The sequence below is a fragment of the Ambystoma mexicanum genome, chromosome 7q (assembly GCF_040938575.1).
Source record: "Ambystoma mexicanum isolate Mex_15411 chromosome 7q, UKY_AmexF1_1, whole genome shotgun sequence".
NCBI lineage: Eukaryota > Metazoa > Chordata > Amphibia > Caudata > Ambystomatidae > Ambystoma > Ambystoma mexicanum.
The window spans coordinates 299,499,271-299,516,326 of record NC_090941.1 but is presented as its reverse complement, the minus strand read 5'-3'; the positions used below and the strand labels follow the sequence as shown (position 1 = coordinate 299,516,326).

At 44.5% G+C, this 17,056-nt stretch overlaps 1 protein-coding gene across 29 annotated transcripts in view; it reads left to right on the top strand.

Moving 5' to 3' along the window:
• SCEL (sciellin) overlaps positions 1 to 17,056 on the top strand; it is a 500,729-nt gene that overhangs the window by 281,001 nt on the left and 202,672 nt on the right. For 21 of the 29 annotated variants that reach the window (XM_069640234.1, XM_069640237.1, XM_069640230.1 and 18 more), the window contains 2 exons: positions 10,544 to 10,603; positions 11,887 to 11,946. In XM_069640234.1, coding sequence (XP_069496335.1) covers positions 10,544 to 10,603; positions 11,887 to 11,946 — 120 coding nt within the window. The remainder of the gene's footprint in view (positions 1 to 10,543; positions 10,604 to 11,886; positions 11,947 to 17,056) is intronic. The other 8 variants (XM_069640228.1, XM_069640235.1, XM_069640224.1 and 5 more) reach the window with 2 other exon arrangements.

Here is a 17,056-nt window from a genome sequence, read left to right as displayed (position 1 = left end):
AAAAACCTTAATCAACAATGAATGTAGTGGTAAGGCAAAAACTATCCCCTGAAAAAGGCTAATTAAGGACTAATATTATGGTCGATATCTGCATAGTTTGGTTGGGAATTTATTTTCTTTGCTCTCTTTTGAGGGAAATATTTTTTTACTTTTTTTTCTCTATGATCTTTTGTAAAAACCCGAATATGTTTTAAACGTCTGACTGCCTTTTGCTTTCCCAGTACTATGTGAAAATATTTCCCCTTTTCATGCACATTCCTGTTTCAGAAGATCAGGGCTGGGGCTTACTTGAGATTTTGGTTCCATTCCATTTTTCCAATGAAAGATCCAATGTGTTTGGAACTAATTCATGCTTTGCCAATGCATGGAAACAAAAGTCTTCCATGGTTGTCTATCGTCAACCCTATTTAACAGACACTTGAACTTTTTAGCCCATTTTTTGTGCAACCTAACAAAGATAATCACTTGTAAAGTTATCTAATTATGGAGATGACAGAAATCTTTCATGCAATTATTAAATACATTCTTCTGTTGCTTTTTGATTTTAGACTGTAATTTCCATGTAGCAGGAAATAGAGCAAGCACATTGGAACCTCCTATTTATTCATAAATGGAATTGATTTTTAAATTTCCGTTAATCCTCAACCTTAAACTTCTAAAGGCATGCAGCTCCAAAAACATATTAATGTCTTAACTGCCCTCTGAATTTACATGGAGGAGATTTATTAAATATTATTTTAGAATCTGAGAAGTTCACAAACTGTGACTTACTTGTACAAAACAACAACACTCAACTGTGTGCCATTGCTTCTAGCCGTGTATTGCGCCATATAAAACCCCAAATTCAAAATTACAGATAGAAACTCAGTAACACCAACACAATTTGGTATTTAATGACTGTGAAGCAGCAGCGCCTCGGCTGGTGCCGCGGCGGCCGCGGCGCGAAGCCGACCCGCACGAGTCGGGAGGCGCTGTCGCGTCCGCGGCCAGAGAGGCCAGAGAGGGGAAAGGGAAACCCGCGGAGACTAGCCGCGCGGCTAAAGCCGCTACGGGGGGACACGGCGGGGCCACGCAGGAAGCCGCTATGTGCAGCCGCGGCGGGGCCGCTCGTCTCTCACCTGTTCGCCCCAGTCCGGGGGGGTGGGGAGCATTGTTCACGGCGACGACGGGATACGGGGAAGCAGCGCCCGGCTCGCTGGCCCCGTGCTGCTCATGACGCTGCCAGAGCTGCACGTTGCTGGGGGGGGGGAGGGCCCAGCCTCAGGACGCGTCCATACGCGTCGCGGCCACAACCGCATGGCCAATACCACCGCCCTCCACCACCAGGGGAACGGGGCCAACACCACCGCCCTCCACCACCAGGGGATCGGGAAGAACGACACGCTGGGACAGCAACCCTTAAGAGAGGAGGGACCATGTCCCAGGGACCAATAAGAAGGGGGTTAACTCAAACCCTCAGGGATTGGTGGGGGCTTGATACCTCCACCTGTGATAAAAGAGCACCCAGGGAGACTAACGGGTTGTTCTCATTACACAGGAGACGGGGAGGAGAGAGGAGAGCGAACCAGAGTGGTGGGCCTATCCGGACAGCGGCTCGAGATAGGACCAAGCCAGGCCCAGTACCGTGGTATTATAGGAGGACAAGATACCGGTGAAGTTAACCGGGAGGACATATGATTTTTCTTACAGCATCTGCTGCCTTAAACCCAGAATAAATATTGTTTTAGCACGTGTCTGTCTCCGACTATAATTCCACCCTTCACACTGGCGACGAAGGTGGGATTTTTGACAGCGCGATGGAATCGTTAATAAAGACCTTGTCTGAGGGCCAACAACAATTGCAACAGATGCTACAACTGCATTCCCAACAAGCAGCTACGGATCGGCAAGCCTTTCAACAAGCCATACAGCTGCAGGGCTCTATATTGACCACCGCACAGGACAACCAGCATGAGGCCATGTCCCGTCTCACCGATGCAGTGGCCAGCACTAGAAACCAACCACTGGTGCCCTCGGCCCTCCTACAAAAATATAAGGACGGAGAGGATCCCGCCTTCTTCTTTACTAGTTTCGAACGTATAGCCAGAAACGCACAGTGGCCTCCTGACCGGTGGGGTCAGTACGTCGCCCCCCTACTGTCCGGGGTGATGCAGGGCGCCTATCAGGCGGTAAATCCCAACGGCAACACGCCGTACGGAGAGATCAAGGCTGCCGTACTAGACCGCTTGGGCTTGGACGACGAGGCATACCGGATCCGACTGAGGGAAACCAGGCTCAGGACCGGGGAGAATCCACGCCAGCTGTACTATAGGATAAAGGACCTGGCAGAGAAGTGGTTGTTGGCTCCAAACCCCGCTAACCAATCCCTAATCGATAAAATAATTCTGGAACAATTCGTCGAAGCCCTGCCCGGCCAGATGCAAAAATGGGTTAGGCAGCACCATCAACCCACCCTGACCGAGGCCGTGGATATTGCATCGGCATACCAGAAGGCAGGCCACTTCCGACTACCAGCTACAGGGGTATCGGCCCGCTTCGCCATCCCGATATCCGACCCCCACATGATTAGGGGTAACCGAGCCTTACCCATAAGATGGAGACCTCCCGATGAGAACAACAGGAGACCCGAAGACAAGAGACCAGGAAACGAGGAGAAGGCCCCAGCACCGACTCCTAGCTACAAGCAACCGCAGTGCTATGAGTGCAACGAGTGGGGCCACATAGCCCGGTTTTGTCCCAGGAGAAGAACAGTCGAACCCATGGACATCGGCTATCTGACCCCGATGGACGAGAACGGTGTCCCAGGACCATATGTGGTGGACGTTCGAGTCGACGGCAGACCATCACGTGCCCTTTTGGACAGCGGCAGCAGGCAGACCGCCATTTCACCAACCGTGAGTAACGCTCCCTGCTTACCTAACGTAACTGTACCTATCCGATGCATTCATGGGGACACCAAATGTTATCCGATGAAGGATGTAGTGATTGACTTGAATGAAACCTCTTCTCCCTTGAGGGTTGCCGTCCTACCTTGTCTCCCAACCCCGGTGGTAATTGGGACCGACCTCCCCGGTTTCGGTCGGACATTAAGGGACACCAGGGAGGGGCAGTCCCCGTCCAAAACCGATCTGGCGGGAACCGACCCCGTCTCCCAGGAAACCCCGCCCGGGCGAAAGAGGAGGACCCGGATGGCATGGTGTCAGGCCAGTTACATGACCCGACCTATTGACTGGAAGCTAGAAGACAACGAAGACACCATAAGGGGCGAGACCCTGACTGACCCCACCCTACGAGTGGCCAGAGAAAGAGCCGCCCGGGAAGGGGAACCCAACATCGCCAGAGGCCCAGGGTTTCTACTGCGACAAGGTCTCCTATACCGAAGGTATAAGGGTGATGATGACGCCATGAAGGAACAACTGGTGCTACCAAAGAGCCACCGACTTATAGTGCTACAACTGGCCCACAACCATCCCTGTGGAGGTCACATGGCCTCTCTTAAAACCCAACAAAACCTACTAAAGAGGTTTTACTGGCCCGGCATTTATGGAGAAGTTGCCCAACACTGCAAGAACTGCCCCACCTGCCAATTGACTAGCGGGGTTCTACCCGCAAAGGCACCACTACAGAAGATGCCCCTCATTGCGATTCCATTCCAGAGGATCGGCATGGACATAGTGGGACCCCTGGAACCAGCCAGCCGGGGTTATAGATACTTACTGGTCGTAGTCGACTACGCTACTCGATACCCCGAGGCCTTTCCCCTAAAGGGAACATCGGCCCGGTTGTTATGCGACCAGCTGATTCCATTCTTTGCCCGAGTAGGGTTTCCCTCCGAGATAATCACCGACCAGGGGACCAATTTTATGTCGACCCTCTTAAAACAAGTATGTGGACAGTTCCAGATCAACCAGTTGAGAACCTCAGTATATCATCCCCAGACTGATGGACTGGTAGAACGTTATAATCAAACGATCAAGAAGATGCTAAGAAGGGTGACGGGACCAGATGGAAAAAACTGGGATCGGGTGATTCCCCTAGTGTTAATGGTGTTAAGAGACACCCCCCAGTCATCCACCGGTTTCTCTCCCTTCGAGCTCTTGTTTGGGAGACAACCTCGAACAATACTAGACCTGGTTAAAGAGGAATGGGAAACCACAGAAGAAGTATCTTTAACCGAGTATACAGAGGAATTAAAGGAACACCTAACCGCCCTACGTACCCTGGCCCAAGATAACCTTGGACGTGCCCAAACAATTCAAGAAAGAAACTATAACAAGGGGAGTCGTATGAGAACCTTTAACCCAGGGGACCAGGTATTGGTACTCCTGCCCACCAGCACCAATAAACTGTTGGCTAGATGGAGAGGGCCGTACAAGGTCACTGAAGTGCTAAGCCCAGTAACCTACCGGGTACACCAGCCTGATCGCACCACCCCTGAAAAGGTCTATCATATCAACCTTCTAAAAAAATGGAATGAGCCTCTTCTGAGCGCCTTTGTATGTATCGAGGAAGCCAAACCGGACGAGATCCCGAACACCGTTCCTGATACCCTAAATTCAGTCAATTGGGGAGACACCCTAACCCTCGAAATGAAGACGGACATCAGGAACCGGTTGTCCCCTTTTGCTGATGCCTTCTCCGCCTTACCTGGAAGAACCGATGTACTTGAACATGTTATCAAAACAGATCCCGGACCACCTGTGAGGCTTAGACCCTACCGGATACCCGAAGCCAGGCGAACCATCATCAATTCCGAAGTGGACGAGATGCTAAGGATGGACATCATCGAGCCTTCGGTCAGCGTTTGGTCATCACCCATAGTGCTTGTCCCTAAACCGGATGGCTCGGTTCGTTTCTGTATGGACTACAGACAATTGAACGCGGTGTCCCGATACGAAGCCTATCCGATGCCTCGGATGGACGAACTCCTGGAGGGCCTGGGAGCAGCCTGTTTCTTAAGCACTCTCGATTTAACCAAGGGATATTGGCAAATACCCCTTCGCTCCCAGGACAGGGAGAAAACTGCCTTTTCCACCCCACGAGGATTATATCAGTATAAAGTCCTACCCTTTGGTCTTCACGGGGCTCCCGCCACATTCCAGAGATTGATGGACATCATACTGAGACCGCATACTGGATACGCCGCTGCCTACCTGGACGATATTGTGGTATACAGCCAATCCTGGGAATCGCATCTGAACCATCTGGAACAAGTAGTGGCTGATTTACAGAAGGCAGGCCTACATATCAACCCCAGGAAGACCACGATGGGAACCAATGAAACCAAATATCTGGGCCACATAGTAGGTGGGGGAGTGCTGAAACCACAGTTATCCAAAACACAGGCTATCCAAGATATACCGACTCCTACCAACAGGAAACAAATACGAGCTTTCCTGGGATTGATCGGGTATTACAGAAGATTTATCCCTGACTTCTCCTCGATAGCCGCTCCCTTGACGGACGCATTGAGACTCAAGGGGAATCCCAACCTGACCAACGACCCGAAGGCCTTGAACGCCATAGCACACCTAAAACAAAGGATCACGTCCAACCCGGTCCTCTGTTGCCCGAACTTCCAGAAACATTTCTTTTTACAAACGGACGCCTCAAACCAGGGCCTGGGAGCTGTGTTATCGCAGAGGAATGGAGAAGACCTGCAACCGGTGTTCTTCATCAGTCGGAAACTATTGCCCCATGAAGCGGCTTACTCTACCATTGAGAAGGAGTGTCTGGCCATCAAGTGGGCTGTTGACTCGCTCCGGTACTATCTGTTGGGTCGCCGGTTCACTCTGTACACCGACCATGCACCCCTCCAGTGGCTGGCCCAACACAAGGACACGAACCAGAGGGTCCTACGCTGGTTTCTCTCCCTTCAGCCTTTTGATTTCGTCACATTGCACAGGCCTGCCAAGTTTCAGCTGGTGGCTGACTATCTGTCTAGGTGTTCACCCTGGCCCGAACGGCCTGGGATTGGGGTGGGGATGTGTGAAGCAGCAGCGCCTCGGCTGGTGCCGCGGCGGCCGCGGCGCGAAGCCGACCCGCACGAGTCGGGAGGCGCTGTCGCGTCCGCGGCCAGAGAGGCCAGAGAGGGGAAAGGGAAACCCGCGGAGACTAGCCGCGCGGCTAAAGCCGCTACGGGGGGACACGGCGGGGCCACGCAGGAAGCCGCTATGTGCAGCCGCGGCGGGGCCGCTCGTCTCTCACCTGTTCGCCCCAGTCCGGGGGGTGGGGAGCATTGTTCACGGCGACGACGGGATACGGGGAAGCAGCGCCCGGCTCGCTGGCCCCGTGCTGCTCATGACGCTGCCAGAGCTGCACGTTGCTGGGGGGGGGGAGGGCCCAGCCTCAGGACGCGTCCATACGCGTCGCGGCCACAACCGCATGGCCAATACCACCACCCTCCACCACCAGGGGAACGGGGCCAACACCACCGCCCTCCACCACCAGGGGATCGGGAAGAACGACACGCTGGGACAGCAACCCTTAAGAGAGGAGGGACCATGTCCCAGGGACCAATAAGAAGGGGGTTAACTCAAACCCTCAGGGATTGGTGGGGGCTTGATACCTCCACCTGTGATAAAAGAGCACCCAGGGAGACTAACGGGTTGTTCTCATTACACAGGAGACGGGGAGGAGAGAGGAGAGCGAACCAGAGTGGTGGGCCTATCCGGACAGCGGCTCGAGATAGGACCAAGCCAGGCCCAGTACCGTGGTATTATAGGAGGACAAGATACCGGTGAAGTTAACCGGGAGGACATATGATTTTTCTTACAGCATCTGCTGCCTTAAACCCAGAATAAATATTGTTTTAGCACGTGTCTGTCTCCGACTATAATTCCACCCTTCACAATGACACAGAAAACAGTAGTCCAGGTGACTAATAGTTCAAGTCTCTATCAGGTTTTCGTCTTCCTTGGCTGTGTTGTCAAATGCTTTTGAATTCATGCTGCTGGTTCTGTTGTCATTTACGAAGTGATAATGGCATAATTAGCTGTCATTGTCGTTTTCTAAAAGCCTAAAAGCTGACGATGGCATTGAAGAAACAAAACACACGGAAACAAATAATATGGAGTACATTTAAAAAGGTGTTTCGTAGTGCAAGTGCTTATTGCAGAGCATACAATGTTATATAGACTGTAGAAAAACATCATCCATGTGCATAAATCACAACTTAAATGTGGTATTATGTTACTAGGCTTCTCTCTATGATACGTATTGCTTTAGAAATTTAAAGCACCGGAGACCCAAAGTGATAGCCACAGCAGGCAGAAACACAACACGGTTGTGTTGGAAAAATCTGTGTTTTTTCTTTCCGAGTTTCTCAGGCTCCTCCGAGCCGGAGCAGCCTGAGAAACTTGGAAAGAAAAACCGCAGCGTTTTCCAACACAATAACATTGTATTTATGTTTGCGGTCGCTTCAAAAGCGACCGCAAACATAAATACAACGTTTTTAAAGCTGTGGTTTTATTTCTAAGTTTTCCGGGCTCCTTCAGCCCGGAAAACTTAGAAAAAAAAACGCAGCTAGTGCTTATTTTTAAAAAAAAATAAATAGCACTTACCGAGATTCAGCTGCAGCTTTCCTGCTCTGGTCTCCGGTCCCTGTCCTCCGCGTACAGCACTAATGAAGGGAAAGCCACCCAGCGGTAGCTTTTGTTTACTACAGCTGGCTGGCTTTTCCTTCATTAGTGCCGCAAAAGCAAAAGCCAGCACAGGAGGGCATCCATTTCACAAAATGGATGCGCCCATGTGCTTGCTTTTGCGAATTTTGAGCTTGAATAGCTCAATTTTACATAGGAAGTTTTAAAAAAGAGAATGCTAGTATTTTTTTTTATGTTGCCTATCTATTTTTTAAATAAAAATTTTTACTAGACCATGCCTTTAACAAGTCTGGAAGTTGCCTTTTTTTAAACAGGGTAAGATATTGTATTGTCTTACATTCCTTAATTTATTGAGTATTTTATAATAGCTAGCAGCCATTTTCTAAGGTGATTTTACCCTTCAAAAAATCAAAAAACACAAAGAATCAAAAAATAATTTCAATTGGACAAAAATAATATTCAATAGTCAATTTAGAAAACTAGGACCGACACAGAGTTGCTGCCAACGAGAGCCTTCATCCAGCTTTCCTGAGGGACTTTACTGTCCTCTGAAATACTTTAGCCACTTGTTCCTCAGTTGAACCCCCATTATGGAGATTCTTCATATCACCTTCTAGTTTCGAAATTAGGTGTAAACAAAGCCAGCAAATTGCAAAACACATTGTGCACTGTGGTATGTTGGTTTACAGTAGGGGACATACCTTGCAGGTAGAGTGAGCCTACTCCATCGGAACACCCTAACCTGGCCCGACAGTGGAAACATGGTATTGATGTTTATGTGATTAAGTCATTCAAAATGTGTGCTTTGCCAGTTACAGCTCTAGTGTTCTGCAGGCACTGCAGATTGTCCGGAGTGCATATTGGGACCATGTCTGGGGGCAGCGTTGGACTGTTTTTGGGTAGATCAGGAAGATGAGGGAATAGGGGACAATCTTGTTTCTGTTTGAAGGTGTGGGACTCTAGAGGCAGAGCTTGATTGAGAAGTGGTGGCGAAGAAGTAGGCAGACCGTGATGATGCAGTCAGTGGTCATTATCTATAGGGTACAGGGGAAGTGTGTGTGGTTGCAGAGCAATGATCCATCACACTAGCAAAGATAGGTTGTTCTGCCATAAGTTAGACTTGACACTGGTCTGTAGTCAGGCAGTCCTGTGTGTCCCTTTCCCCTCCTTCTAGGACTGTTTTATAGAATTAACAGAGGGGCTTCACTCAAAAATACTTTCTTTTTTATTAGATCTGCGTAGGTAACTAACTAAAGGAAGTATTCAAAGAGACTCCTATTCCATATGGGAGTGTTGTGTCATGATTATATTGCCAACCTTTGATTCATGCAGGAACATGATCAAAATGGTATGAGTCTGGGCTAATCTCTTTATCTCTTTGGTGTGTCAAATTCTAAACATGTTCTAATATGAAAAAATCAACTGACGGGCCTTTGCAACACTGCACCAATTATGTATTAATGCATCCCCCTCCACATCATTTGATAGTCTCAGCTGGGCCCCACACACATATGTTCTATGCACAGCAACTCATGCTCAATATCATGTTCAAGGGCGCCCTGCTGCCAAAAGGATTCTTTGTAAAGTGAGATGCGGCTTACATGCCCTCCTTGCAGCATCAAACACTTCTTGGGGCAGAATTGAAAATGTCTGCAAAATGCCAAGAGCAATACTTTTCAGTGTTAAAATGTTTTTATTATTATTTATTTACTTAATGAAGATTACAGGGAAAACAATGTATTGCTAGCACAGAAAATACTTACAAAATGTTTTAACAGAGCAAAGGACGAGTGTCTTTAACACTGGGAGGGAGGATGTGGCTATAAGACCAGATAGGAACATGATCCAGGGACAGAGGCAATAGAGCATGATAAAGCAAACAGGATAGTGGAGGATTTAGGATGAAGGGGTGAGGGATAAGTGCTGACGGATTGTCGTAGTGAGGTAGGGGGAGAGGAGAACAGGGTGATGTGGTGGTGTAAAATGCTATGCAAGTGGTTCTTCAGAACTAGGATGTTGTATATAAATAGAGATAGAGTGGGAGTAGTGCAGAGTGGGAGTTGATGAGCATTCAAGAGTAAGAGAGCGAGGAGAGCAAGAAGGCAAAAATGAGAGGGGGTCGAAGGGCCATAAGAGGTGGCGAGGAGGTGAGCCTAGGATGATCTTAGGGAGCAAGGGGGAGAGTAGGAAGTGAGATGGGCCAATTGCTAGTGGGGCAAGACCATGTATAGTTTTGAAAATGAGGAGGATGTGTTTATACTTAGCCCTCTGTCTGTCTCATAGATAACCAGTGTTACTGGTGACGGGCGGGGGAGGTAGATCTCTCGGCTGCTGGGACTCAGCATATTCCTGCTGGTCAGATTCTAGCACCTTGATGCCCACTGTGGCTTGTCCATTTACCTCGTTGGCACGGAGTTGCTGGCATCATGTAAATAAGAGAGACCCATACTCAAGTTTGCTTCACTACGATATTTACTTATTGATGATATGATAGGTGATTTTTAATGCGCTTAATACTCAGAGGTTTCTAAGCACGGACCCAGGGACCAAACCTGTGTCGCTCTGTGTCGTCTTGCTAACAAGGCAAGCTCTTTGCCTCTGAGCCAGCCTTTCGGTAATGAAAATAAATGCCTCTGTTTTGGGGCTGAAGCTTTGGATTTTCTTTCCCTTTGACTTGTGTTGTTTGTGTAATCATGTATTCTTCTCGAAGAAATTAAAATATAATTTTTAGTGTTCAAACATCTTACTACCTGCCCTTTGAAACATTTACTCAACTCTCCCCAGCGTAATTTGCATTGCACACTCTCTGATACTTTAAAGCATTAGCAATCGCTATTTACGGTTCTTTTTTTGCTGTTTCGTGTATGTTGAATACCTACGTTTGGCTATCTTATTGTATAGGGTGATCAAGCTAACCTGCATATGTTTCTGTTCTTTATTAGAGATCAAGATGTCGGCAGCTTCATTGATATCGGAAGTGCTGCAGGGAAGAACAGCAAGAGGTAAAACATATTCAACCTCAGGCTATATTTTCTCTCTTCAGCGATGTCCTCCTTTCAGCATCAAAACGAAAATGTACACTGCTTGGGGCAGAATTGAAAATGTCTGTAAAATGCTAAGACCAATAATTTTCTGTGTTAAAATGTTTTTATTATTATTTATTTACTTAATGAAAATTACAGGGAAAACAATGTATTGCTAGCACAGAAAATACTTACAAAATGTTTTAACAGAGCAGAGGACGAGTGTCTTTAACAGTGGGAGGGAGGATGTGGCTCTAAAACCAGATGATGCAGGGGAGATAGGAACATGATCCAGGGACAGAGGCAGTAGAGCATGATAAAGAAAACGAGATAGTGGAGGATTTAGGATGAAGGGGTGAGGGATAAGTGCCATCAGATTGTCGTAGTGAGGTAGGGGCGAGGAGAACAGGGTGATGTAGTGGTGTAAAATGCTATGCAAGTGGTTCTTCGGAAAGGAGGAGAACTATGCTGTTGTATATAAATAGAGATAGTGTGGGAGTAGTGCAGAGTGGGAGTTGATGAGCATTCCAGAGTAAGGAAGTGAGAAAAGCAAGAAGGCGGAAATGAGAGGGAGGTAAGGGCCATACGAGGTGGCAAGGAGGTGAGTCTAGGATGATCCTTGGGAGCAAGGCGGAGAGTAGGAAATGAGATGGGCCAATAGGTAGTGGGGCAAGTCCATGTATAGTTTTGAAAATGAAGAGAATGTGTTTATACTTAGCTCATTGTCTCATAGATAACCAGTCTTACTGGTGATGGGTTGGTGAGGTAGATCTCTCTGCTGCCGGCACTCTTCATTCTCCTGCTGGTCAGATTCTGGCACATTGACGCCCGCTGTGGCATGTCCATTTAACTCCTTGGTACGGAGTTTCTGGCATCATGCAAAAGCAAATAAGTGAGACCCATACTCAAGTTTGCTTCATTCAAATATTTACTTATTGATGAAAATAAAAGCATCTTTTTTGAGGATGAAGCTTTGAATTTTCTATCCCTTTGACTTGTGCTGTTTGTGTAATTATGTATTCTTCTTGAAGAAATTAAAACATCATTTTTAGTGTCCAAACATCTTAGTACCTTCCCGATGAAACATTTACTCAACTCTCCCCAGCTTCATTTGCATTGCACACTCTGATACTTTAAAGCATTAGCAATCGCTATTTACGGTTCATTATTTGCTGTTTCGTGTATGTTGAGTACGAAGGTTTGCCTAGTCTACAGTATAGGGTGAGCAAGCTAACATTCATATATTTCTATTTTTTTGTTAGAGAGCAAGATGTCAGCAGCTTCATTGATATCGGAAGTGCTGCAGGGAAGAACAGCAAGAGGTAAAAATTAGACTATACAACCGCAGGTTACATTTTCTCTCTTCAGTGATGTTTGCAACAGTGCTTATGCAGCAGAATTGTAATGTTGTTGGCTTCTTACTCAATCTCTTCACTGTTGCCTTTAACGCTCTACGTTTTGCCGGTCACATCCATATTTTCATGAGGAAGGACTTGATGGTCTGAAATGCATGAGAATTGAAATGTGTGCTGTTAGATCAATCAGAAGCATTTACGGAGAAATTTCCACATGCCCATTCTGTGTCGCTGTCTTCAGCTTTGAACAAAAAGTATTGAAGCCACGATACTTGTTACCTATGGGGAGAAAACCATCAAAATTGGGAGGTGGAGTTATTGCATTGCAGTGCAGCCTCATGACCTCTGGTGGATTCTGAGATGTTGTGTTCAAGATTGATACGTTGCTTGACATAAAAAGCACAGCATTTGACCTGGGTCTCACCAGTAATTTTGAGAATCTGTCTCTTATGGACCACACATATCTGAATGTTGGTAACTCTGGATGGGAAGGATATTTTCTGTCCTCTAGTGTTCAGTGACATTGGCTTGTTACTTTCTTTGTAGCCTATATTTTACTAGCATCATCAACGAGAAGGATACTATTTTTAATTAGTCAGAATGTGGAAATCTATGCAGTAAACAACGCAAACTCAGCATTACTGCAAATTGGGCAGCATTTCATTATTAATAAATATGAGGTCAAATGTGGAAAATCCTACCACATGTTTGCTAGACTTGAATTGAACACACCAGTTGGATCAATTAGAAGTCCTACATGCAATTTATAAACTACAATTTTAATATATACTACAACGTTTGAATTACAAGGTGCCGATGTGTTATAGATTATTAAATACTGAAATATAAGCACTGTAAACTTATCTATTCTGATATTCCTGGTTGCCTACGCACCGCAGACTCCAAAAACATTCTAGTTCTGGTTTAACTGTTACACTTTGTCCATTTGGTCTTTTACAGATGCACAAACAATCCTTTGTTAAGTTGAATGGAATGATAACAAAATTAATTTGAAAATGTGGGCACCCAAGAATAAAAGGAACCAAACTAAAACATAAAACCTTAAAGGCGAGGGCTAGGGATTACTTCACTTTAATCTCTGTTACTTAACTGCAATTTTGTATAAAATACAACCACTTTTTTGAGCCAATTTGTACTCAAGTTAACATTAGCTTTGTTTCAAGGTCAAGGTGAATGAGTTTTTTGTATACGTTTTCTTAGTTACCACAGCACCTTAACGATATCGTATTAAAAGTGATGACATCATGGTGTAATGTATGGTGCAAACTGCAGAGGTTAGTAAAGTCACAAGACATAAGCAAAAACACTCTTATTTTCAAAAACCCTCAACAACTGTCAATATTTTGAGATGGTTGATACAGGGAAAAACTGATTGCAAAGGGCCCAGTAAAGCTTGGACAGTTTATAAAATAATCTACATCAATATAATACCATGAATTGTAAGTATTTGAATTAACTTCAGTTCACGATTTACAACTTCACTCACTAGTATACATAAATAATCTATCCCTTGATGAAAGAAGGCTACGAATTGGACAAAGCGTTGCAGGACTTAAAGATAGCTGATCACTTAAATTGACAGTTCTATGAAACATAACAGATATTGATAATGATGATATTCAGTTCAGACAGGAATTGAAAGTTTAATTGGGGCTGGAAGTCAGTGAAGAATAATGGGAGACAATAATGAAAAAAACACATACAGTGATCCGATTTACTACACAGAAGATTGCAAGATTATTTTACGAAGCAGATGGAAACTGTCTAAGATGTGTGTCAATGGAGAGTTGTCTTTTTCCCATTATTAGCGTTAGGTCTAGAGATAAGCAAATAAGGGGGTGAAGCTTAACACAAATTATGGAAATACACCATAGACCTATCAGATTGACCCAAATTGTGTCAGTACTCAATTGACCTATCAGATTGACAACTAAGAATGCATGCTTTGTTCCAATTGAAATATTGTTGAGTTTGTTGAAATTAGATAGGCAGTTCATTTAGGCAGTTCATTTTTGCGCTATTCATTAAAGCTGGAACTATTACTATGAAATATTGGAAAAAAGTAATCACTTTCTTATGGAGAATGGCAGGAAAAAGTATTATACATTGCTACATTCCAAAAAGCAATAATACATGATGAATGCAATCATAAGGATATGACTAGCCTGTGGCAATGACTAATGGAGAAAAGGTAACTGAGAATATTAAATATAATTGATCGTTGTGCACAGATTTTTTTTTCCTTCTTTACCTGTTTTGAAGGTAATTTCTCTTTAGATAGTTTCTCTGCCAGAAGTATTTATATTTTGTAACATCAGCCAATCAAAAACGCCTCCCTCATTATTTATTACAAAAGACACATTTTTAACTATTGATTTTCAATTAAACATTACCTTAGGCATCTTTTTACTTAACTGATTAGATAACCCATTTAATGCATTTATCGGAGGTCTAGTAACAGCAATGGTATGTCTAATAGAGATAGTTTCGCTGCCAGAAGTATTTATATTTTGTAACATCAGCCAATCAAAAATGCCTCCCTCATTATTTATTACAAAAGACACATTTTTAACTATTGAGTCTTAATGAAACATTACCTTAGCCATCTTTTTAATTAACTAATTGGATAACCCATTTAATCAATTCATGAAATAAAAATATGTACACTTTGAATGAGATTGGAACATAAAAAAGAATTTGTGAACCAAGAAAAGGTGCATCTTAAAAGAGACAATTAGTGACCGCTTCCTCCAGGCTTTGGTTAATTATCAGTGGGAAATAAACCTAAGTGCCTAATTGAGACTTGAACAATGTGCTAAACCATGCAGAACATAATCCAAGCTCGGTTTTACTGCAAATCATACAGCATGTCCCTGTCAATAAATATCAGGTGATATGGAGCAGAGAAGTACTTCATTTTGTTTAACTCCCATTGAGGTCCTAGGTAGAATCCAGTAGGAATCCATATAACAGTTTTTAAAGAACAATATGAATATAGTCTGCCTCCAGTGCATTGTAATACGCCCTTGTGCACTAGATGATCAACTACTTTCACAATGGCTGCCTGTTGGCAATCCTATTTAGGTGATATGCAAGCTGTTTTGCAAATGTTTTTGTTTAACCGAACAAAAACAATCACATATTTAATTACCTAGTTGATATCGTTGAAGTATTTTAGACATGTATTACATACATTCTTCCTTTGCTTTAGATTTTAGACTGTACGTAATTGCCAAGCAAGATTAAATAGTGCAAACACATTGGCGTCTCTACTTAATTAATATATGACACTGAATTCAAATAATCTTCCCAAATGTAACTCTCTGAAAGCATGTGGTTCCATTAACCTTGTCATTTCTCAATTGCTCTTATGATTTAGAACTAGCATTTATAAAAATAAATTTAGAATCTGAAAAGTTGAAAAACTGGGACTTACTCAAGAAAAACAATCACACACATCATAAGAACTCAGAGAAAGTGTATCGCACCATCACAATGTGGTCGTTACCCAACACAGAAAATACTAGTTGTCCAGAGGACTTATATTTAATTTCTCTGTAGAGTGTTCTTAATCCCTGGCTGTGCTGAGGAATGATCTTGAACTTTTGCTTCTGGCTCTGCTTTCATTTATGAAGTGAAAATGACATTATTAAAAGCCAAAAACCTGATAGCATTAATGGCCCAAGTAAGGAAATGACCCGGATTAACATTAAAGGTGGTTTATCTAATGCTTTTCCGTTGGTGTCTGGATCTTCATCAGTGCCCGCAGAACCAATTGAATGGACATCGGCCCCCGTGCCAGAAGACTTTGTTTCCTATGAACTTGATTTATATCTGGTGTTGTTGGTGGGGTAGAGGTCGAAGAGTCGCTAAATGAAGACCCTTTGTTGGGTAATGCCAAGGCCAAGGCTGAGGAGAATGTGGTATTGAAAGTCTTAAATGCAGAATGGCAGTGAGGGGTGTCTCAAATCAAGGTTCGAACCAGGGTTAAATCAAGGGTAGGAACCAGAAGAAATCTAAAAATGATAAGGCTTGTTGCAAACAGCGCATTAATGGTTCCCGTAGATTCTTCAGAAAATTAAGATTGTATATGGATAATCCACTTGGAAGCCAAGGGGTTACTGCCAAAGCTGATACTAATCCCTCTTTAAGAGCACAGAACTCAGTTCATGGGCCACAGAAAGTAAACGGCAAGCAAAAACACGTTACCCTGACTAAGGGTAAGGGAGCAATCAAACACTTTTTAAAGCCCATACAAGATGATGACTGCTCCCTTGACTTGAGCAATATTTCTGTTTACCCAATTTCTGGGGACTCACTGGTAGGGGATCCTAATGAACCAATAGTGGGGAAAAGGGATATAAGCTATGTGGCAGTGGGTAATGATAGGTTCTGCAGGTTGAGTACCCCACCGCATGTGGTGAGTATGGGGAATACTTTGTGATCCACTGCTTCAACCTTTAGTCCAAGAGATGGGCCCCATAACAAAACATGCCCTCAAAGATACCCATGTGTTCTGCACCCTTAAGGAGAAAAGAAAGGGACTGGATGGACCTTTGAGTAACATGAAAACTGGGCAAAATTTGAAGCTGAATAAATCTTTGTTGGCTCGGTGCAAAACGATATGTGAAGGTTTAGGCCCTGATAGAATTAAGGCAAGAGAGTCATGTAAATAATTTGATCATTCCAGTGGAGTCTCTCAGTTCCTATTCTTGGGTCGTTTATTTGGCCGAACGCGTGAAAGACCTTTGAATCAGCAATGAATCATGTCTCTGTTTTTTTAAATACCAACTCTGCATTTAGTTACCTCACATGATTTATTACAGGTGAAATGTGTGCATGATAATTGTGTTGATGTGGTCAAAATCCACCTTCAGACTCAAATGGTGGACAATGCTATCCTTGCTGAATGTCAAGCATTTCTTGTGTTAGGTTATGAACTGTTTGAAGACCTGGGAATGTTTGGTTCAAGTTACCGAGATCCACATTGTAGTGTCAGGTTTAATAAAGTAACTGATATAGATAGATGACAATAATGGTGCAGCCTGATGCTGCT